Source organism: Benincasa hispida, chromosome 11, assembly GCF_027475165.1.
Source record: "Benincasa hispida cultivar pf3 chromosome 11, pf3_genome.v1.1, whole genome shotgun sequence".
In the NCBI taxonomy this organism is placed as follows: domain Eukaryota; kingdom Viridiplantae; phylum Streptophyta; class Magnoliopsida; order Cucurbitales; family Cucurbitaceae; genus Benincasa; species Benincasa hispida.
The window spans coordinates 72,587,981-72,612,760 of record NC_143488.1 but is presented as its reverse complement, the minus strand read 5'-3'; the positions used below and the strand labels follow the sequence as shown (position 1 = coordinate 72,612,760).

Here is a 24,780-nt window from a genome sequence, read left to right as displayed (position 1 = left end):
CAAATGCTACACAGATCGCTTAGTAGAAGTAGACAATGAGCGGAACATAATTGGAGGCCTATCAAATATCTAAAATATTCCGTCAATCTCTGCTTTTTTAACCCTTTTACTTGACACGAAAAAAATGTCAAGTAAGAGCTTCTTATACTTGACACGTGGAACGTGTCAAGTAAGACCTTATATTACTTGACACGAAAATCGTGTCAAGTAAAGGTTCGCGTGAAAATATCTAAAATATTCCGTCAATCTTCGCTTTTTTAACCCTTTTACTTGACACGAAAACAATGTCAAATAAGAGCTTCTTACACATGTCAAGTAAGACCTTATATTACTTGACATGAGAATCGTGTCAAGTAAAGGTTTGCATGAAAATATCCAAAATATTCCGTCGATCTCCGCTTTTTTAACCCTTTTACTTGACACAAAAAAAATGTCAAGTAAGAGCTTTTTATACTTGACACGTGAAACGTGTCAAGTAAGACCTTATATTACTTGACATGAATCGTGTGAAGTAAAGATTCGAGTGAAAATATCCAAAATATTCCGTCAATCTTTTTTTTAACCCTTTTACTTGATATTTTTTTGTCCAAAATCATATTACTTGACGTTTTTTTCCACAGAAATGTCAAGTAATTAAAAACTACAAGTGTCAAGTAATGTAGATTTTGTAGTACTGCATGCTGAAATTCTTGCAATTCATGAGGTTAGTTGAGAATGTATATGACTTGAGAATGTGTATGGCTAAAATCAATAACTCAGTATATTCGTGGAACATGTAGTTTGTCTTCTAGTAAAAATATTCTAACGATATTATATGATGACAACACAACATGCATATCCCAAATCAAAGAAGGATATATTAAAGAAGATAGAACAAAACATATTTCACTGAAGCTTTTCTACTCTCATGATCTTGAAGAAAATGACATCATTGTACAACAAATTTGTTCGAGAGATAATCTGGCAAACTTATTTACAAAGGTATTACCTACCACAATCTTTGAAAAATGGGTGCACAACATTGGAATGTGATGACTCAGATATCTCAAGTGATATTTTTATAAGAGGGAGTAAATATACTTTTTAAAAGTACCAGATTATATTAAATATGTACCATTTTTCTTTCACTAGGATTTTCTCCCAATATGTTTTTTCCTAGTAAGGTTTTAATGAGACATATTTTATAAATTAGGTGTAACATAGACGTCCCTTATTAGTGTTCATTGGCTATTTGTCACTTATCTATTACCCATATGTTGTTTATGTGTATCAATATTACATATCATTATTGTCCATATAATTCATTTCCTACCTGCCAAATTGCTTATAAATAGTAATATTTGGGTAGATTTGAAATACTCACAAAAATATTAGTAAATAATCCGAAAAAGATTGGAGATCGTGAAAAAATCGATTTTTTATTATTTTATTTACCTTTTATTATTTATTTATTTTATATACTATATTATTATTTTTTTATATTCATATTCTCATTGTACGTGGTTGTGTTCCTCAGATTTACAACAAAAACAAAAATTTCCCTTTTTATTTTCTTTTAAACTTTTTTCAAAACAAAATTTTGCGTAGCTATCATCGCGAACTACTTTTTCTTTCTCATAAAGAAAGGGATAAAGATAAAAGGTACCCGTACTACCCTCCATATGATTGCCAAATGATGCTCCTACCCTACTTTTGTGTTTTATTACTTGTTTACAATATTGCTGTAACGTATTCAATTTATTTAATCTTCAATTTATTTAGTCTCTAACCACCAAATAATTATAATTTTAAATTGTTAGAAAAACATTTTAAAGTTTCGTAGTTTGAATATCTCATCCCTATCATACTAAATAAATATAATTTTAATTTATTTTTATTTTTATCTCTCTTCCTTTTTTTCCAACAAAATTAATCATAATAACATGTCAGTCAGAAAAATAATACAATAATTATGACCATTTATTACATATAAATTCTCTTAATTAATAGGCAACTATTACGAACCTACACCAAGAAAATTGAAATATTATACTAAATCTTATATTGGATATACAATAAAATATAAATAAAAATAGGGAAAACAAAAATAGCTCACTTATACAACAAAGGGATATACAACAAAGGGACTGTTTGGGGCACTGATGATATAGGATGTGGGGAGTTTTGATATCTATGTTTGGGTATGTAGAGTTATTATGTCTAAGTTGATATGTATGTGTTTAGGTGTGCAAAGTTGTTATGATATGTGTGTTTGGGTATGATTATGTCAATGCTATCTGGTTCAGTTTTTGTACTCTATAATAATTTGTCTGAACACTATTTTTTTTTAAAAAAAAATCTTATAATCCAATTATTGTATCCATCCTATTTGGAATAAGACATTGATTGCATTTTTTTATTCTTTCCAATCTCAAAATATGATATACAGTTTAATTTTATATTAAAATAATTTAAAATGATTACAGTGATAATTTATATTAAATAATTAAAAATGATTATATTAATTACTAAAATTTATTTAGTCTAAGTAATATATTTATATATATTAATTAGTTAAGCTATATTTTTATTGTTCAATCTTCCAAAAATAAAATTCTCACACTTTTGCAAGGTAACTTAGGTAACTTCAATATTAAGAAGCATGTAAACATTAAAAATAAATGAAGACAATGCAAATACTCATAAAAAAATTAAAAAATTAATAACACCAAAAAATGTCAAACAATCAAGGTAATATATCCATTATATAAGTAACACGCTAAAATTAATTACACAAAAAAATACAACTGAAATGGAATATAGGAAAAAAAAAAGTAACACACTAACCTCAAACTAATTGAATATTCTGTATTAGTTTGGGTTGCATAACAAAACAATAAAAAAAAGTTAGAAAAAATCTAGAAATACTTATAATGGAGGAAGAGAACTAGTTTGAATAGAGAAGTACCTATGTTACTTCTATGAAGTAGATGAAGTCCATGGGTTGCCGGATCAAAACACAATGAGGCACCCTACCACACACCAAACAACCAAAAGTTAGAAATTTAATAATATGAAAATAAAAGAACCATTAGAAAATAAAGAAGGAGAAACTGAAGTTAAGCAACTCATCGGATTGACAAAATAAATCTTAGATAGTGGAGGCTCTCAGCAAATAGAGAAGGACCAATGTTGTTATATAGGAAAAGTGAAAGGAGAGGGATGGTTGTTGAACATTAATAACAACCCCAACAAATATTTTTTTAAAAAAATATGACTAGCCTTAGAATATTAAGTTTACATCATGAAGGAACTCAAATCCAAGTAATAAATTGGTTGAGTCATTAATAAAGTGATTGAATGAGTAGTGAAAATACGCAAGTGGAATAAAATCAATAAACAATCAGAACGGTCATTAATAAAATCAACAAACAATCAGAACAGTCATTAATAAAGTTGGTGGAGTTTAATAAATGAGGTAACTAATAATGTATAATATTGGAAACGTGCAAAATATGCGAGCATGATCGAGTATGTTCAAGCATGATCGAGTATGAACGATCAAGTATGATCGAGTATGAATGATCGAGCATGATCGAGTATGAACGATTGAGTATGACCGAGTATGATCGAGCATGTTCAAGCATGATCGAGTATGTTCAAGCACTAAGATAATATACAATACACGGAAGGAAAACGACGATGAGATATGAAACACGTTCCGAAAATGAGCCTACAAACAATTAAAATCGGTGAGATAGGATAATGGGCCTCCAAATAACCTAATATAAGATGTGGGGATATACTATCTCGTGTTGGACCTCCAAACAACTCAAACATTTAAAGTTAATAAAATTCAAGACTTTATGATGATTTCTATCTCTCCACTGTTGATTAAAATAATATTTATGATACAATCTTTTAAGTTTACCTAGTCTTATTATAATTATACTAATTGGCTTTTTCTTAGTAGCTTTGATTCAAAGCTTTATTCTTTATGGGATTTTTGTCTTCGTTTTCTGCCAAAATAGACTTTCTACAAAGTATTTTTTTCCCCTTTTTAAAGTCTAACACTCTTAAGACTCCCAATTCAATCGATCACACTCTCTAATGTTAGGTAAATTTGAAATTGAAAGAAGTTTACCAAAAAGTACTTGTTGGATCAATCATAATGATGGCACTTAAAATAGGTCACTGGTATTTTTGTCATTTAATTTTGTACTTTACTAATAACTAATCTAGTACATGTATAGTATGTATCATTTGCACCCCATTAGTGCTCGATTTTATCCTAGAAGTTATAGCTTCTAAATCTTTTTAAGCATCACTATTGGTCTTCACATTTATAAGTTTTTTTTTTTATATTTATAGTGGTGGCCGAAAGTGACCAAATACCCTCTTGACTTTATTATGATCTAGTTTCTTTCAAATGTCCTTTCTGCTAATGAGAGTTATCAAGTGAATTTGTCAAATGGTAGCTTTTTCACCCTTTCTACTTGCTAAAATCCATGTCAATGACTGTCTTCAAATCTTATTTGGAGGGTTTGAAGCCAAAAGTTTGTTATTATAGTCCTAAATTATTATATTGAATTATAATAGTTTGTATTTGGAGGTTAGATTATTTTAGTTTGGGTTATAATAGCATGTATTTGAGGGGTAAATTGTTATAGTTTGGAAAAAAATAGTAAATACCGTAGAAAAAAAAATGATGAATGTAAAATAGTAAAAAAAAAAATCTCATAGTAAATAGTCAATACTATAGCAAAGGAGAGTTTTGAAATGATGTTGATTGTAACTAATTGTAATATTTACTGTAACAATAGGAGTTATTATAATTTTAGAATAGTCCTTGTCCCAAATACCCCATTTAGTTTTACCATTAAATGTACAAAATTAAACCTCTAAATTATAAAACCGTTAAAGTGTACCAAATTCTTAATTTCATAAAATTTTAAAAACATAATATATATTAATCGATAAACTAATGAGTTGCTTTCAAATATAAAAAATAAATCAAAATATTTTTAAATATATATAATAAAATTTTATCGTCTATCTATGATAGATTGCGATAGACTACTATCTGCATCGTCTATCTATGATAGATTGCGATAGACTACTATCTGCGTCTATCAAAGAACAATTTGTACTTATGAAATTTTAATAAAAGTTCTTATTTTCTCTAATTTCTTTTTCTTTGTTATCATCTTCGAGTTTCGATTAACTAATCTTCACTAAAAAAAAAATTCTAAAAGAAATTGGGAAACAAATGTTGCAAATCATTAAAAAATATTATTATACATAAAAATATTCATAATATTATACATTTTAAGCGTTGAATTTAAGAGAACTCATTATGGTGGCCTAGCGACTTATGACAATAATTGTTCAATAAAAGAGAAAAAGTATATATTTTTCTGAAATGATGATACTTATTGTTAGTTAAAAAAGGAAAAATGATTGATGATGCTTAGTTGATCATTCTCTTTTACCATTCAATTTCAATTCAATTTCAACTATTCTTCTAAAATATATTCAAAATGGCATAATTCAACTTATATAAAATATAAAGATCTAAAATTCAAATCCTTCTACTCCTCTATATTAAAAAAATCAATTGATGCATCTATTTTTTTATATGATGTAATTAAGGTTTCAAATTTCAATTCCATCAACAAATTTATTATATATAATATACGAGAATTTTCAAAAATAGAAAAATAAGGAAAAATATACACAAAATAGCAAAATTTAATCTTCTTTGATAGAGACTGATAAAAATCTATCGATTGAAACTAATAAAAGTCTATCATTGATTCTATATGATAAACGTTGATTGTAAATAGTTTGATATTTTTTCTATCTGTAAAAGTTTTCCTATATTATATATATCATTTTGTCAAAAAAAAAAAAAAAAAAATCTATTAACCACTCATATATATATATATATAAACTTTCAAAATTATTTGTGGATCTTAAAATTTCAAGTGATATTTTGTGGTTTTTACATTTAATTTTTCATAGATTATTTTAACAAAAACTTTGAAGCATTTTAAAATTCAAGACCTAATATGTTGCGTGTGGCTTCAAATACAATCGAATAAATTAATTAAAAGAACAATGGTCCATGATTCAGTACCTAAACAAAATATGAAAGTTTAATCTACAATTCACCTAATAAATTACAAGGCTAAATTATGAAAAGAAAAAGAAAACATACCCCTTATTCTTTTAAAAAAATCTCTATTATATAAAATACAATATTATTCTTTTAACTTTTTCTAAATACTTCGAAATTATTCTTAGAGAAGAAATCCATTATGATATTGAATGAAAAATAAGAGTTCAAATAAGTGTAGATTATGACTTAAAGAGTGTGGTATGTTAAAATTCAAATTTTAAGTTCATAATATTAACGTATCATTTTATATCTCAACATCTTAAACAGTCTCTATCCATTTAATTTTGTCGTGTTTATAAAACGTAAAGGTAAATATTGTAATTTTAAAAAGATATTTTCAAATAAAAGATGAAGTTATAGTTTCTTAATTAATTTAGCCTAAAGTTCAATTAATTTATAGTATCTATCTTGAATTGAATATAGATAAGTTTGCTTCTTTTTTTTATAAAAAAAATTTATTTAGAGGAAGAGATCAAGTGAAGGCACTAACAAAGAAAACCCCAAAGAGAGAATTTAAAAAAGAGACAAGTTTCCATTACCCACAACCATGTGGGTGTGACTCTAATTTTCCTGTTGGCATTCAATTTCATAATCACATGTTGTCTTCCCCCAAACTTCATTATCAACCACCCCACTCTTCTCCCTTTTTATTTAATACACCAAAACCATCCCTTTTTTCCTTTCATTATTCATCTTTTTTTCCCTTCTTTACATAACATTTTGTCTCCTTCTCATTTCAATTAAGTTATTAAGGAATGCCAATTTAAATCATGTCTCACCCTATTATTTTACTTTCTCTTTCAAAAGACATTTTAAATATTTACACGTCAAATTTGACGTGCCATTCTTTTTTCTTAAGTACAAATTGGAGTGGGAATTTAGACCAAAGACCACTTGGTCCTCCAGACACACAAGTGTCAATTGAGATAAGCTCTTATTGGCTTTTGATGTACCATTCATTTAAAGAAGAATGACCAAAATTATATTTGTCTATAAAGTCACTTCTAAATAACTCTCAAAATATGATTAATAAATTATTTTAAATATTATTGGAAAAAAAATATTCAAGACCAAACATAAATATATTCAATCTAGTGTAAAAATACACAAAATTCAATTAGGGTCTTCACATAGTCATAGTAGTCCATTCTTATAATAATGATAAAAAAAATCTAAGAATGTAGCCACGTAGGTGCAAATCTTCATAAAACAATCACTTTAACAATAGAAAATGTTAATTACATACACGGTTCATTTTCAAATTATAGTAGGATGAAAATAAATTCTAAAATTAAATTTGTCTCAACTCTCTAGAAGATTAGATTTTTTTTTTTTCATTTTAAAAAATTGTTCGATGAAGTTAATTCAATTGTTTTTCCATTTGAACAATTTGTATATAAAAAAAATGGTTAGATTGCAAATTTAATTCCTATAATGGAAAAAAAAGTTATAACTTAGTCTCAATCATTTTAAAAGTTAGAATTTAGTTCTTATGATTTGATAATATTATTATATGTAAAAAATTATAGGACTAAATTCTAATTATTAACTATAGAGACTAAATTTTAACATGGTTCAAATTAAACAAATTAAATTTGTAATTAACAATAATTTTTTTTAGTTAAAAAACCAGAAGACTTCAATAGTACAACTATGTAAAGAGAGTTTATGACGGTTCACATTAAACCAAATCGATTTGATAATCAAAATTCAAAAATAAAGTATGAAAATGAGAGAGAAGGATGAGAATAACGGCTATTTCTTCTTCCTATGGATGAAAGTAAATTTCCAAAAAAAAAAAAAAAATGTATTGAAGGAAATTTGAAAAAAAAAAATTTACTTTTGGGATCATTATCTATTACTTTTCAACATTCTTTTCTTTCTTCGCATTATGAAATATGAGATATATCATTACAACAGCATCGAATAATTATTACAAGGAAGTGAAAAAAAAAATGATTTTGAATTCATCTGAACGCCGCCGCTGCCAAATTGAAACAACCACTGTAGCTCCGACCGGTAACTTAACCGGCCATCGACCAACCAAATACCCAAAGTTAGCAAACATAACCTACATACACCAAACGACATCGTTTCTAAGTGCAAGTCTGTTGCCGAAATCCCAATTTTTCATTCACCAAATCATATTCCACATAGAAATTCTGCTGCTGGAAAGCCCCAAAAATCACAGACGGCCCACCGCCGCCGCCCGCCTCCGTCTTATGCGTCACAACCGTCAAACATGCCACGCCGGAGCTACTGACTAAAGCGAAATAGTTACTCAATGGCAGAGCCCATTTTGCTCCGCCTTTAAACTGGAAAATCAACTCCGGAAACTCCACCGATTTGTCCTTCGAAATGTCAAAACACGGCCGTAATCCGGTGAGAGATTCCACATCGGTGGCTCTCGTCCGATTCGCCAACTGCTTCTCGAACTCTTGCGCCACTGCCTCGAAGACTGGTTTGTCCATAAACGTGAAGGTGGAGCCAGAATCGATGATAGATCCGCCATTGCCATCGGGGCCCGGCACCAAAAACTTGTACGGGACCTTCACGGCCTGGTTTCCGACGAAGATTTTGCGTATGTTTAAGTAATAATATTCTTTATAAGCGTGGTTAGAAACAGAGGGGTTCTGCCGGAACGGCGTGTAGGAGAGGCCGCTGGTCTTCACGCCGGTGGAATCTAGAATCAGCTCGCCAGAATGCGGCGAGTCGTCAAACTTCCGAGACGCAAGGCAGTAGGCGAATTTCTTGAGACCCATTTGCGAGGGGAGCGATTCAGATCCTCGGCCGAATCCGGCGATTCCAGAGGGCTGATGGATCGACAAAAACGAGCACCCAACAACGAAATTGGGGATTTTCTTATCAGGAAAATCAAGGGTTTCCGATAGCAAAAGCCCAGCCGTGGAGCCGGAACCGTATTGAACGACGTAAGCAGGGCAAGTTTGGGTACAGTTCTCTGTTTTGGGGTTACAACTCCGGCACTGAGATTTGACCTCGGGACCAAAAATCCAGGCACATTTGGGATTCTGGCAACCGACAAGCTTGGAAGAGGAGGACAATTTGGGGACAAATCTGGGGATTCCGGTAGGATCTATTTTGGGGAAGGAACATTCAGAACAGAGATATCTGGATGTACAAGGGAACCAAACGAGGCTACTACCTGTATCGAAGATCAAATGAAGAGTCTGTTGTGGGGTACCAAAGCTGAGTGGAGTAGAGTAAGCTCCATAGCTGTGAGGGAAGAGAGGGGACTTGGAAACAGAGTTGGATTTGGGGGTTTTGATTTGATGGGCTCTGTTTTGGGAAGCAGAGGCGAGGAAAGTGAGAGTTTGGAGTGGATCTGAAGAAGAAAGATGGGGGAAAGCGTTGAGAGGGAGGGTGATGGGGTTGGTATTGGCAATGGCGGAAACAGAGGAGAAGAGGAGAATGTAGAAGAAAGAGAGAGAGGAAGGAGGAGCCATGGAAGAAGCTTGGGTTGGCTTCTTCCTGCTATTGTTATGGCAATGGATTGGATTGGAAATGTATGAAGGGAATGGGAGTAATGTTGATGAGAAGGTTGAGAAAGGAGGAATTGGAGTATAAATGGGGAGGAAGAAGAGACAAAGCGGTGAGCTGGAAGCAAGGCTGCGGTTTCAGAGAAGAGAAAGTAATGGCAAATGAAAATAAGCCACGTGGAAAACACCTTCCTAAGAACTTTCACGGTCACAGGATACAAGCCACAAGGGCTCTTTTCGCCCGTTGGAAGTTTGGAGCTGAGGAACGTGGTATGGTCTTCTTCACTCTGCTGTATATGTTTTTTACCCACCCTCAAACTCTCATAATAAGGTTATTATTAATGTATATTAACAAATATATGAAATAACTTGTGAGTATTTTTTTTTTTTTTTTTACAGTTTTCTTTTTATTATATTTAAAAATATTTTTCGTAATTATTTCAAACAATTTCTCATTTCTTGTCTATCTTCATCATTGAAAAATAATATATATATTTTAATCTTTAGGTTAAAAAAATAAAGTTGATGTGTGTATTTTCAAAATTTAGAAAAATCTTCCTAACTTTATAGTTGATGGATCCAAAAGCTATATAATTATGGAATTGCTAAATTCTAAATTTTGAAAAACGATTTATTTTATCATTGGTAGAAGTTAGACTTATAAAATACAAAATAAATATTTAAAATATGTATAACACAAAAATTTAAAGAAAAAAGATTACACATTTGATACTTGAGGCTTGATTTATGCTGTATTTAAATCTCTAAATTTTCAAATTTAACAACTTTATCTTGATATTTGCATTTTGTAGCATTCTTGATCCCTTCGTATTAACAATATAGCACCTCTATTTTATTTATAAAAAAAAAAAAAATAGATGTCATGTTAACTTTCTGTAAGTAATTAACGAGAAAATTACAAGGACCAGGAATGCTATTAAAATGCAAACTTTATGGATAAAATCGTTGAGTTTGAAAATTCATGAACATAATTACAACATAAACCAAACCTCATAAATCAAAAGTATAAATTTCTACATTTTAAATTTAAACTTCTAGAGAACATGTAACAAAACTAGATTATTTTTTCTTTTTTTAATGAAAAAGAAAGAACATGAAACTAACATGTTTTCATTTTTCATTTCTCTTTTAAATGAGAGAACTCATTGCAATCAAAAAGAAAAAGAAAAGAATTGGAAACTTTACTTGAATTTCAATATATACCTTCAAAAAACAAAGAACATTAGAAAGTATTGGAAACATTCTTTTACTCCATTTTCTCTCTTCCCCCTATTTTGCCCATTCTTTGTCATCCTCACTATATATTCATTTCAAGGGAAGGGATCCTTCATTAAGAAGGTTTCCTTTACTCTCATTAGAAAGTATTGGGATTGAGAAAACCAACCACTTTGATATGGGAAAAGATAAAGTGTGACACTTTTTAACTACCAACAACCTTTTACATTTATAATCAAAATAAAAACATCATTTAATCTTTTCATAATTAATTAATTAATTGGCTAATTCACTTTTTAACCAACCAAAATATCTTTATTTTCCTCCTTTTATATTTTTATATCTCTCTTTTATTAATTAAAAACCAGCATTTTCCTTTTAATTTGTAAATGGTTATAAATTTGAAGAAAAAATAGAAAATTAAGAGAAACTATTTATACCAAATAGTAAAATTTTAATCTTCTTTGATAGAAGTTGATAGAAGTCTATCAGTTTCTATCAGTCTATCTGTGATAGAAACTGATGGAAATCTATAGCGGATAAAAGTCTACCGGTGTCTATCAATATTTTTTATTATTTTTTTAAATAAATATTTTATCCATCGATAAAAATTTTACTATAAATTATCTTTACTCACCCAAGGATTTTTTTTTTAAAAAAAATTATCTTTCCCCTATTCTTTTTCTAACTTTTCCTACTCAAATATTCGTATTTTTCCTTTTTCTGCTCATTAAAGGGCATACTTTATGAAGAATTTCCTTTTTTTTTATTGGTTATGTAGGTGAGGATGAAAAGGTTCGATGCTTCAGAATGAAGAATAATTTGATTACTTTATTTGTATATATATATAACATGTTTTTTGGCACTGAAAAAGAGGGAGATTGGAGCTTTAGAATATTTTAGGTACTACAAAAGAAAGTTACTATTCATTTCATATCTGAAACTTTGACTTTCACATGAAAATTATGAAACAAAAGGATCTATATAATTCAAATATTTTAGTTCTCGTAAAAGATTATGATTTTGAAATATTATCTCGTCCTAGAAAAAGCTATTAGAGATAGGTGATGTACTTAACATATTATACTTCACTCAACTTCTCTACATTGACTTGAAAAGATATTGTGTTTTGATTTGAAGCTATTAAGAATGGTCGTGTTGACAGGTGAAGTTGGATTATTGTTGAAAAAAATAAAGTATAAATGTTCAATGAATAAATAAGGTTTGTAAAGTAGACACACTGATAGTATAGTATTAATAAAATAAAAAATCACATTTCAATGTTATCTTCTAAGTTGAATTTACTGGAGAAACGTTTAAATAGCAATTGAATATGATAAATAAATTAATCACAAAAGAAACTAGATTAAATTGTACAAATCCCACTTTATCACTGCATTATTTATTTAGGAAGTATGTGTTTTGTTTTATAAGTACTTTCAAAGTAATAAAAATAATTTATTCAAAAAATATATAGACATGATATGAGGTGTTTATACAATATAATTAAGTAGTTAATGTTTCACTCATTGTTCTCCAACAAAGAGACAGAAGATGAAGCAAGATATTTATGGTCATTCATTTAGCCTCTTCATTTTTTTGGGGGGTTGGAATTAATATGAAAGCAAACTGTGTATATTTGTTTGCAATTTAGACAGGAAGGTAAGGTTTGAGATTAAGTCTAGTTTTTTCAATTTAAGTCCAAATTTATATCATTTTTCGTGTCAACTAACTTTTTAGTTGTTGATTCATTTAATTTGTGGTTTATCTAAATCACTTTGGAAATGTGTGCTCAACTACTACATTTATTTCAAATCAAACATAAATATATGTACGAGATGCGATGATGAAAAACAAAGAAAAACAAATTCAATACAATTTTCATTTAGGTAATTTAAATCCTAGGTGAATATTGAACTTTCAAGTTTGTTTTATATTTGGTACCTAAACTTGAACTTTTGACCTCGAGACTCATAATATTAGTTTTATGCTCATATTGGCAAAATAAAACAATCCTTACTATGTTACTTGTTAAAATCTACTTTAACAAATATTCGTCCTATTCATGTCCTAAAATATCGTAGTTAATTAGTTATTTGATATAAAATTGATTATTTTAAACATGCAATAATTAGTTATCCATTTCAGAAAAAATTCAAGACTATTTAATGAGACTTGAATAGTATGTAGTGGACATACATGATAACTTGTAGAAATACAAGTTATTGTCTCTTAAAGGTTAGAACAATTAGGATTCTTAGTGATAAAAACGCATTCATCATAAGAAAAACACATGAAATTCCTTAACACATCACTAACGTATACAAAAGTAGCTTTCTTGTTAAATATGCTTCACCAACGCATCTGATTGCAGGAATTCAAGAAATTTCACCAGTGTCACAAACCAAGCTAACACGAAGGCATGTGTCCAAAATGTCTGACATAGAAGAGATACATTGGCTCGTGCTTAATCCGTCAAATCACCACTTGTAGGTATGGGCATGTGATTGGTGGCGTCTAAAAAGTTTTGAAATGGCAGGCGACTAACCAGGGCATGGAATTTAATGTGAGTATTGTCACAAGTTGTTGAAGGAAACACCTACAAATAGGAAGCTTGTTGCCAAGAGAAACAGTTAGATGTTAGAAGACTTAGAGGATTCAGATAGCTAGAAGCTCTACTGTTGCAAGAAGAAGATAGGAGGAAAAGATCCATGACCATCGTTGATCAAGAAGAGTTGTTGAAGACTAAGCTCGAGAGAGAATTCTTTATCACCTCTTCATCAAGTTGGTTGCAATAAGCATTTAAATCAAGCCAAAGAGGACAAGGGATTGAACTTTGTGACTTGACTTCTTTCTCTTCTTTTACTTCTCACAACCATCCCATTCAATTAAGTTAAGATTGTTGTAAACATATTTGCTATCTTTAAATTCAATCTTACATTTGATCAATCCACTCTTGTTTCTCTGTTTACATTCAAAATTGTGTCTCACTGCCATTTTTCTGACTTGTTGTATACTTGAATTCAATGCTTTAATTATCTTGATCACTTCGTTGAAGTTGTTACATAGTTAAACTGTTCGAGAGAGTAGGTTAACTAAAGAACGCATAGTAGGTTTAAAGATAAAAATACTTGCGTTTTCACCATTCTCTATCATCAACGCATGCACCCTAGAGATAGGAATACATGTGGTATTCGCATTGAGAAATGTTGAACAACACGATCTAAGGAACAGAGACCTAATGCATACACATACACTTGGTTTGTAAACAAATATCCATAATCTTCATCCACTCTCACATCTTTACACACTTGTTCATCTAGCTTGGAATCAACCATGTCCCCAAACACTTAGCACCATTCACCCATAAATTCTTCTTTTCGCCTTTAACTCCTATGTTTTCTTGTATGCGTGCATCGAGATTAGTGTAAATAATTTCCACTCTCATTAATCTGGTAACCATCTACAGTTGAAGCAACGCAAGGACTGCGTTAGACTGTTAAAAAATCCTTGTGTTCAACCCTGAACTTAACAGGAAGCCTGAATTAGATTTATACTTGGGTCTGATTCAGGAAGGCTTGTACGCATTATATAAATGTGCCACATCCACTTTGACGCATCACTTACTCTTCTCACATAGAAAAGCAATTCATCATTCATCTCCATTCATCTAATATCATCTTTTACCCTTATTTATAAGCACTTTTAGATACAAATCACGAGGCAAACGATACAAGTGAACATGTTTCAAGTAATAACCTAAAGGATCTATAGTATATGGATTAAGGATGAGTGTCTTATCCTAGTAACACTATGGATACGACCCACTTTGTAATTGTTACAAATATTGTAAGTGTTATAAACAATTTGATCCAAATCATTCATGCAAAGACATGAATGAGTTTGTATAAGATCAAATCATGAAATACTTAATCTCTCATTCTAATGTCGTTAATTGAAGAGATTAATATTTTTTAGGATAACCATGTAACTTGTTCTCAATCTTGAGTGAGTTATGGACTCATGTCTATGAGGATAATTTTTTAATTTATATGAGTGAGTGTGGCTCGAGTTGTTAACTCAATAAACCTAACATTTTGGGGATTTGTCCAAGTAGGGAGCTAGGAACATAGCTACACAAGATGAAATTCCCTCCTTCCCCGCCTTTAGGGTAAGTAAAGGAGTAGTTCCCTTAAGTGTTGATTTTGGGTCTTGAACAAATGTTATAATTGTCCTTTCACTGGCCCGAGAAGGACTTAGTTTATGGTAGGACCATAAACAAATTATTTATTAGAGGGATCGGTGGTACTTAAGGAGTAAGAGATAATTACAGGGATGTAAGGGTAATTTAGGGTAATTTGAACAAACTATAATTACGAATTGCTAGTGAAGATCGACTTACTATATTGGTTAAATCCAAGCATGTAGAAATATTCTACAATGCAAAGAGAGCAGCCGTGAGGCAGTCTTTAGTGGAGTGACCCACAATTAATGAATGTTCATTAATATAATTAAAGAGTTTATTAGTTAATGTCGAATCATTGGAGCTTCTAATCTGTAGGTCTATTAGGTTCCTCTACTAGCTCACAACAGGTAAACAAGGACCGATAGTTTTGAAAGAATTTCAATTATTCAAATTATTTAAGGGAATAATGTTAATTGTATATGATCCCTTTAATTGGTATCATAGCCAATTTTTTATTTTGATTTTTGGTTTAGATTGAAAATTAGAATAGAATTGGTGATTTGAATTTTCTGTACATGTATAATGTATGTTATTGAAAATTGGTTTTGCTTAATAGATGTTTTTGAAGTTTTGACATTAGATTTATTGCAATTAACTTTGAATCAATCAATGTAAGGGCCCGTTGTTTTAAGAAAATTGTTTGTGAATTGAGTCTTATAAGTTTGTGTTGTTTATGACATTTTTTTTTGTGTGAAAAAGCCCAAAATAGAGGTGAAAAACAGAAATCGAAGTGCAGACCCGAGAGGTTTTTATGCTGGGTGCTGTTGTGCGTCATCTTTTGCTCATAAAAGATTATGACTGTCTGAATGTCATTGTTTATGTGTCATGGATTCTCTTGGACAGTGCAGTTTTTTCTAGGCGTGATTGATGCAGAAGTTAGCCGAAAATAGGATTTTTCAGCCTTAATTTTAGAAGATCATGGCTAAATATTTAGCATAAAGACCTATTCTTTCTTTAGGAAATATTAAAATTATTGTAATTTTATTTATTTTCTATTTTTTAAGATTGCCAAAATTCTAGTCTATTATTGCTATTTAATTTAATAATGCAATGGATGCATGTTTTAAATTATTTTATTTCGTAGGTTGTATATAGTATGTCACATAGATTAAACTCTCCCCGTATGTTAAGCATGTCATGAATCATATTGAAATATAACCATTATATTTAATGTTTAGAAATTTTCCTAAGGTATATGAATGTTGGAAAATATTATATAATTTTTATTATTTGTAATATAAGAGTTATATTATGTATTTAATGAAAAAATTACATGCATGGAAAAAATATATAGTTTTCATTAATTCTTTATAATATAAGAGTTATATTATGAACTTAATGAAAAATTATGTGCATGATATTAATATATAGTTTTTATCCTTTATAATATAAGTGTTATATTATATGATAACATGTTTTATTTTTTTTATTAATATTAATACAAGAGTTATATTAATTAATGAAAAGACATGATCATGCATCATATTTAAATATAATTGTTATATTTATAGTTTAGGTTAATTCCTAATATTGTATATGCATGATTATATTGTATAGTTTGCATGTTTATAATATAAAAATTATATTATATGGTTTTAATGTATGATTGAAAGCATGCTTATTATATAGTTTTTCATTAATCTCAATGTAAGAGTTATATTATGTATGGTTAATGAAATATATATGCATGAAATATGATTTTTATTAATTAAAATATAATGGTTACTTTTAGTTAATAATTTCATGAAATGTATATAATAAGTTTTAATCCATTAACGTAAATATATAATAATTATATTGTATATTTAATGAATGAAAAACCTAGGATCACATGCTAGCCTAAAGAGATTAAGAATTCCCTTGTCCATAACCACATATTATGACTATGAATTATGACAAATGGATGCCAAGACTACTTTTATAAATGGCAATCTTGAAGATAACATCTTTATGTCTCAGTCTGATGGGTTCATAACTCGAGGTTAGGAGCAAAAAGTTTGCAAGCTAAATCGATTCATTTATGGGTTAAAACAGGCATCCAGATCTTGGAACATTAGATTTGATATAGCGATCAAATCTTTTGGTTTTGATCAAAACGTTGATGAACCTTGTATCTACAAGAAAGTCATCAACGGTAAAGTAGCTTTTCTAGTACTTTATTTGGACGATATCCTACTCATTGGGAATGATGTAGAGTATCCCATTGATATTAAAGAATGGCTAGCAGCTCAATTCCAAATGAAAGATTTGGGAAAGGCACAGTATGTACTTGGGATCCAAATCATTAGAGATCGCAAGAACAGAACATTGGCTATATCTCAAGCAATTTATATCGATAAAATGTTGACTTGATATTCGATACAGATCTCTAAGAAGTGTTTATTACCTTTCAAGCAAAGGGTTTACTTTTTTAAGGAACAGTGTCCTAAGACACCTCAAGATGTTGAGGGTTTGAGATGTATTCCATATGTCTCAGCTGTGGGCAACTTAATGTATGCTATGCTCTACACTAGGCCAAACATTTGTTATGTAGTGGGAATAGTCACTACGTACCAGTCTAATCCAAGGGTTAGACCACTGGACTGTGGTTAAGAACATCTTCAAATATCTTAGGAGAACGAGGGACTATAAGTTGGTGTATGGAGCTAAGGATTTGATCCTTATAGGATACATCGACTCTGATTTCCAAACTGACAAGGATTCTAGGAAATCCATGTCAGGATTAATGTTTACCCTAAACAGGGGAGTTGTAGTGTGGCGTAGCATCAAGCAAGAATGTATTGCAGATTCCACTATGGAAGCTAAGTATCTAGCTACTTGTGAAGCAGCAAAGGAAAAAGTTTGGCTAAGGAAGTTCCTATGGGATTTGAAAGTGGTTCCAAATATGGACTTTCCCGTCACGTTATACTGCGACAACAATGGGGCAGTAGCTATTGTTGATCTATTTACGATGGCACGTTCTCGGCTAAAGTGTTTGAGTGTCATCTAGAGAGTCTAGGTCTACGAGACATGTACATTGTATAATCTAGGGAAAGTGGGAGATGTGTAATGGGCATATGTATGCCCTAGTTTATTGTATTTATTTATGATAATCTCGACTTTTGGATTCTAATATCATGTACAACCCATTACTAGAGTTTTAGTTCAAGTGGGAGTTTGTTGGGTTTTATGTCCTAAAACTCGTAGATAGTAAATGTTATTTATTAACCGTCATCAATAAAGAGTTATAGATGTTAATTCAATAAATGTTATTGTTTGTGTTGTTTGTCTATTTTTGTCTTAATAACTCTAAATCCAATAAACTAACATCCAATACTGCCTTATGAGTGTTGTATTATATGTGGAGACATACAGGGATCAATGCTCAAGATACAGCCTGAAGGGTCTATAGTATAGGGATAAGACTTGGTACCTTATCTTGGTAACACTATAAATACGACCCACTTTGTATGATACAAACACAATGATTCAATGCATTGGTGTAGTTGACATTCAAATGGAGGTATTCTATGCAATGAGTTTGCACAAGACTGAACCGCGAAATAGTAACCCTTAGATGTAACATCGTTAACTAGTTAGGTTCCTATTTTAATAGGATGACCTAAGCAACTTAGTCTTAATCTTGAGTATATTATGAATCCCTATTCATGAGGGATTATTTTTTGATTTGTATGGATGAGGGTGGCCAGATCGCCGACCAAATATGCTTATCATTTTGGGGGCAAGACCAAGTGGGGAGTTGGGAACATAATAATACAAGATGTAATTTACTCTTTCCTGCCTTAGGGGTAAGTAGATGTGTGTTCCCTTAAGTGGCGTCTCCGAGACTTGAATAGAGGGCCATACCCTCTCATTGGTCAGAGAGGAATTTCTGTTTATTGGTTGGGCTATAAACAGGTTATTCATTAAAGGAGCATTGGTGCTTAAGAAATCAGAGGTAACCCAGAGGTAAAACGGTAATTTGACTCAGTTGGAGTTATGAACACTCATGAAGAACTAACTTGCTGTTATTGGTCTATATCCATGGACATAAAAATATATCTGTAGTGAGAAGAGTACAGTTGTGGGTCTGTAGTGGAGTGTACCCACAACTAATGAATATTGATTAACTTGGTTAATGAGTTTAGCCAATTAATCTCATATCGTTGGAGGTTCTAATCTATAGGTTTACCAGGTCTCTTTGTCTCATTAGAGGATATTTAAGAAGGATGATTTGAATTATTCAAATTAATTTGAGGAAACCATATATTAATGTTATTAATATATATATTGATCATGAGTATGATCTATAATTCAAATTAAATTGGAAAGTAATATTTGAATAAGGTTCAATTAATTAATTCAAGTAAATTAGATTTACAAAGAATTAATTAATAGAGAGGTATTGCACATATACATACGATGTTTATGATAATTAAATATATATACAATAAATTTAATTTAATGTATAAATAGTTATTTAATTAATGTGTAAATTAAATTAAATAAGTGTTATTTAATTAATTGGACTAGTAAACTAAGTAAATGTTATTTAATTGTGTTAATTAATTAAATAAGTATTATTTAATTAATTAGATCAATTAATTAAATAAATGTTAATTAATTAATTAATTAATTAATTATGGAAAAGGGAGATAGGAAAATAATTAGGAAAAGGGCTTGACCCTTCTCTATATAAAGACCTCCCAATGACCCTTTTTGCACAAGTGTTATTGTGCAAAATTTTCACTAAGCCACTAAGAGAATCCTCTCTACTCTCTAAAACCCTTTTCTCTTCTCCTTCTCCCAATAGTTAAATATCACCTATTCCTCTATTGGAATCCTAGAGAATAACAAGATTACTCTCGTGGTAGTGTTTGAGATTATTCAAGAAATCGTTCGTGATCAAGATCATTGGAGGAGTCGTTCGTTGGAACTTAAAGATGATTTTTTTGTGAAGTTTGGGAATCTACAAAGGTAGAATGGTTCTAATCTTTTCCCTAAAGCATGCAATATTACATGTTTATATTATGTTTTAGTATACTAAATTTTTTATGTAAAAATTGAATTGAGGGATGCAAGGCATTCACGAAATACTTCCCACTGTGGGATTCGATCCCTTCAAAATGATTAGGATCAAATCATTCATAATGCTTTACAACAATTGTAACAATTACAAAACAGGCCATATTCATAGTATCACTAGGATAAGGTATCTAGCGTATCCATCTACTACAAATAATTTAGGTTATTATTTATACATAATCCACATGTATGTCACCACATATATGTTTCAGCTACATGAAATAACCTAGGATCTTAGTTTATTGGATTGAATTCATGCACATATAAAATAATGCTTATTTTATTAATAACAATTTATTGATACAAGTTTATAAACTACGAGAATATAAGAGATTTAGAACAAAAATTCCAACAGATCAAATGACCGCCCTCATAAGCAGAAGTTCAAACTCACTCAGGATTAAGGTCAAGTCACCTATGGTCATCCTAGTGAAATGTAAGTCTCTTTAAGTAACACATTTTAAAGGGAGACTAATCATTTTGTGGTTCGGTCTTATACAAACTCTTTATATAGGATATCCTCACTCATATATCTACACATAAACGATTAGGATCAAATCATTCGTAACACTTTACAACAATGACAACAATTACAAAGTGAGTTGTATCTGTAGTGTCATTAGGATGAGACACCTAACCTTATCCATTTACTGCAGACCATTTAGGTTATTACTTAAACATGATCTACTTGTATGTCACTACATACATATTTAAGCTACATAAAATAACCTTGGATCTTTCTTTAATAGATTATTGCATATATAAAATAATCAATCATTGATTAAGATAGCATATAACTACGAGGCTTTAGGGCATACATCCCAACAATCTCCCACTTGTACTAAAGCCGATGAGACATGTATCCTAGGGCATACTCTATCCCCAACATGCTCTCCCACTTGCCCTAGTAGTAGAAACATATCTCGTAGTCCTAGACAATCTAAGAGATCCTCTCACACTTTAACCTAGAGAATCCTTTTATATAATTCAAACTGTTATGTCAATAAGAACCATCTGGTCACCACCAAGATGTTTCTCTCATTCTGTTGTACTCTTACAACTTGGTGTTTACATATGTCCTCAGACTTAGTCCTTCCACCACATTATCTCATAAAGTAGATAAACTAATTTATATCTGAAACAACTTTCAAATATTTAAGGATATACTTCACAAGCAAAATTATTGTCTCATAATCCAATTGACACCACTTAGAATAAAACATGGATTTCTCTAAATCTAATATGAAATAAGGTATCCCATAAAAGATCAAATTTTAAACTTTATACACTAATGTCTCATTATACGAAAGTTTTAATATTTAAATTCAATGTTCATACCATCGATTCAATCAATTTAACTAACCAATTGTAAACTAAATGTCAATTAAGTCTCATGTAAGATTTATATTTCCTCAACCTTTGAGGTGTCTTAGGAAACTTTTTCCTTAGACAAATCAACTTCATTATAGAAGGGTACATTACCATTCCATCTGAAGCTATTGCATCGGACATTAAACAACAACTTTGTAAATGTAAGATGCATGAGACAAATTTAACATCATGTCTTAAAAATATTATGTGAACTTTTAATATATAAAAAACACTTCAAATCAACTATTTGAAACTGGTTAAACAGTCAAATTTTCATACTGATTTATACTTCATTCATAATGAGTAAATATCAATATAAAATAGATAAATACTCACTTTTAATTTTCTTGTCTGTACAAGAACATCGTCATCATTCAAAGTCATGAGTTATGATAGTATATCAAACTCTTATTCTCAAAGATTCTAATTGTGAAATTCATTTCTCAAATGCACATCACAATTTTGCAAACCTTTTGCAACTATATCTTTGAAAATTTGCTTGAATTTGTGCAGATGCATTGAACTTCTTTTCATAAAATAAGTTACTCATTTTTACATATCTCATATGCAACAATGAATCAAATAATGCATAAAGACTCTATTATAGAAACTAGTTAGAAAATTGACTCAGTCCATTTTCACCCAATAGTTCCAGCATTGGCTTTCATTTAACACCAAGAGTCTTACTTTGAAGATCTCTATCTTCTAGTGATACACTTTCAAGTATCCCTTTTGTAAATCTATTCATATCCTTTGAGTTTGACCCAATCAATGGAAATCTATTAAAACTGACTAAGATTAAGTACACTACTTCATCTCAAATTTTATGACTTTGAAATAATTTCTCTTTGTAAACTTTCTTCAATTCTTGCCATCCGTTATGACAATTTTGACTTCCAATAAGCCATAGTAGAGATTGAGTATTGCATAACTCTCCCACTACTTAAGGTTTGTAAGTTTTCATCTTGTTATCTCATATGACAATGAAGACTTCAAGTAAGCCTTTGCAAAGGTTGAGTTATCTCATAACTCTCACACTATGATGAAGACTTATTTGTTTCATAATTAGAAATTGACGTTCAAATGAAAATAAATGATTAACAACACTTGTTAACTATTACGTGGTTTTATTTGGAACTAATTCATCAACACTACTTGATCGTTTTACAAGTTCGTAACCTTTCATTTTGACTTTCCAAATGAAATCAGTATTTGTCTATCGTATTATTTTGGACTTTCCAAAAGGTAATTTATAAACTCCTTAAGTAGCGAAAGCAACAAGGATCAATAAGCACTCTAATTCATTAATTTTGGCAGTAACTAAAGCATGCTCATACTAAAATAAGAGGGTTTCAAGTCATACCTTTGTAGAACTTCTTCAACTCTTGATTCTCAGCTGCAAACTTCTCCAAATCTTTCTGTAGACCACCTCAAGATCTTCCCCACTATTTTCTTGGAGCTTTAGATTGAGTTGTGGGATTCAAAATAAGCTTGAACGAAAGGAACTTAGAGAAGAGCTTACTACTTCAACCCACTTGAAGAACAACTTCTTCAACACGAATTTTCAGCAAAAATTCTATAGATGCATGCCTCAATTCCACTCCAATCTTCTTAATATATTGTTGGACCTTCATGCAAAGAAGATGGTTGCATGAGATGCAGCTCATGCTTGGAGTTATTGAAGCTAAAATAGGTGGGTTTTGTGTGAGCAAGTTGAAGGGTTATTGGAAAAAATCAACATTCCATTTTGTGTTTTTCAAACATTTTTAATTTTTACCAAAATGATTTAAAAAATCAATTTGATTTCTAAAATTGAAAATATTATTAATTTTGAAAAATTATTTTTCTTAATAAAATTAATAAATAATTATTTAAATAATTTAAATAATTCTAATTAATTTAATATCAAATATTAAATTAATTTTACACAAATCCACCTTCATATATTTAAATCATATTTAAATATTAATTCTCCTATTCCGTTTAATTCTTAAAATTAAACGTGTAATTATATATCATATATTTACTAATTCCTTTAATTCTAACTTGAACGTTTCAAATTAATTTATCACCAAATTAACCCTCATTCGTTAACTAATGGACCACTCTACTAAAGCCCATAGTTGAACTCCTCTCATTGTAGATATATTATGTCCACTCGATATAACCATGATTAGTAAGTTAACTCTTCACAGGTTGTTCGTAATAACGGCTGGGTCAAATGTATATTTCTCCCCTGAGATTATCTCTTGTTCCTTAAGTCCCACTGATCCTCTAATGAACAACTGATTGTGATCCAATCAACAAACTGAGTCCCTCTTAGGCCAATGAGAGGGTAGGCCCCCTTGTTCAAGACCCGAAGTCAGCACTTAACAACCTTTCTATTATCCGTAAAAGCAGGTATGAGTGAATTCTTTCTTGCACCCTATGTCCCCAGCTATCTACCTGGTCTTACCTCTGAAATGAAGGTTTGTTGAGCTCAGGAATTCATAGTTAGTTCAAGATTAAGGTCAAGTTGCCTAGGTCATCACTTTGGAATAGTCAGTCTTAAACAGTAAACAACGTTATAAAGTAAGAGTGACTGATTTCGTGGTCTGATCTTGTACAAACCCATTTTCACAAGACGCCCCCACTCCTCATGTCATAATATGTACGAATTAGGATCACTTCGTTTGTAGCACTTTACAACTCTTTGTAATAACTACAGAGTAGGTCACATCCAATAGTGTTACCAGAATAAGGTACTCAACCTTATTCATATACTATAGATCATTTTGACTATTTACTCGAACTTGATCCACTATGTCTCCACATAAAGTTCAAGTACTCATCATGGGTCTTTAAGGTTTATTGAATTTCTAATAAGCAAAATATATATTCAATAACAACTTTATTGAATTTTCAGAATAAGTTTTATTGTTTACAAACTACGAGTTTTAGGACATAAAACCCAACAAATTCTCACTCGGAATAAAACTCCAGTGGTACTCATATATGAATATATAAGTCTGAGTTTCTGAGTTTTATAGCAATAAACTAGGGCATTCCATACCCATGGTTTACCATTCGGTGTCTCATACCCGATATTTTTTCCATTTGCCCTAGGTTATTTACCTGGTATTCCTAGTCTTACTAGGTAATTCTCAAACACTTTAGCCGAGAGAATCATTGTAAACATGTTAGTGTACCATAGACTTCTTATTAAA

General features: G+C 30.4%; 1 protein-coding gene across 1 annotated transcript; it reads right to left on the bottom strand.

The window, feature by feature from the left end:
- Positions 1-8,018: 8,018 nt before the first annotated feature.
- Positions 8,019-10,979, bottom strand: LOC120091693 (Eukaryotic aspartyl protease family protein). The gene has a single exon (XM_039049802.2). The coding sequence runs from the start codon at positions 9,622-9,624 to the stop codon at positions 8,257-8,259; it is 1,368 nt and encodes a 455-aa protein (XP_038905730.1). The 5' UTR covers positions 9,625-10,979; the 3' UTR covers positions 8,019-8,256.
- Positions 10,980-24,780: the final 13,801 nt, after the last annotated feature.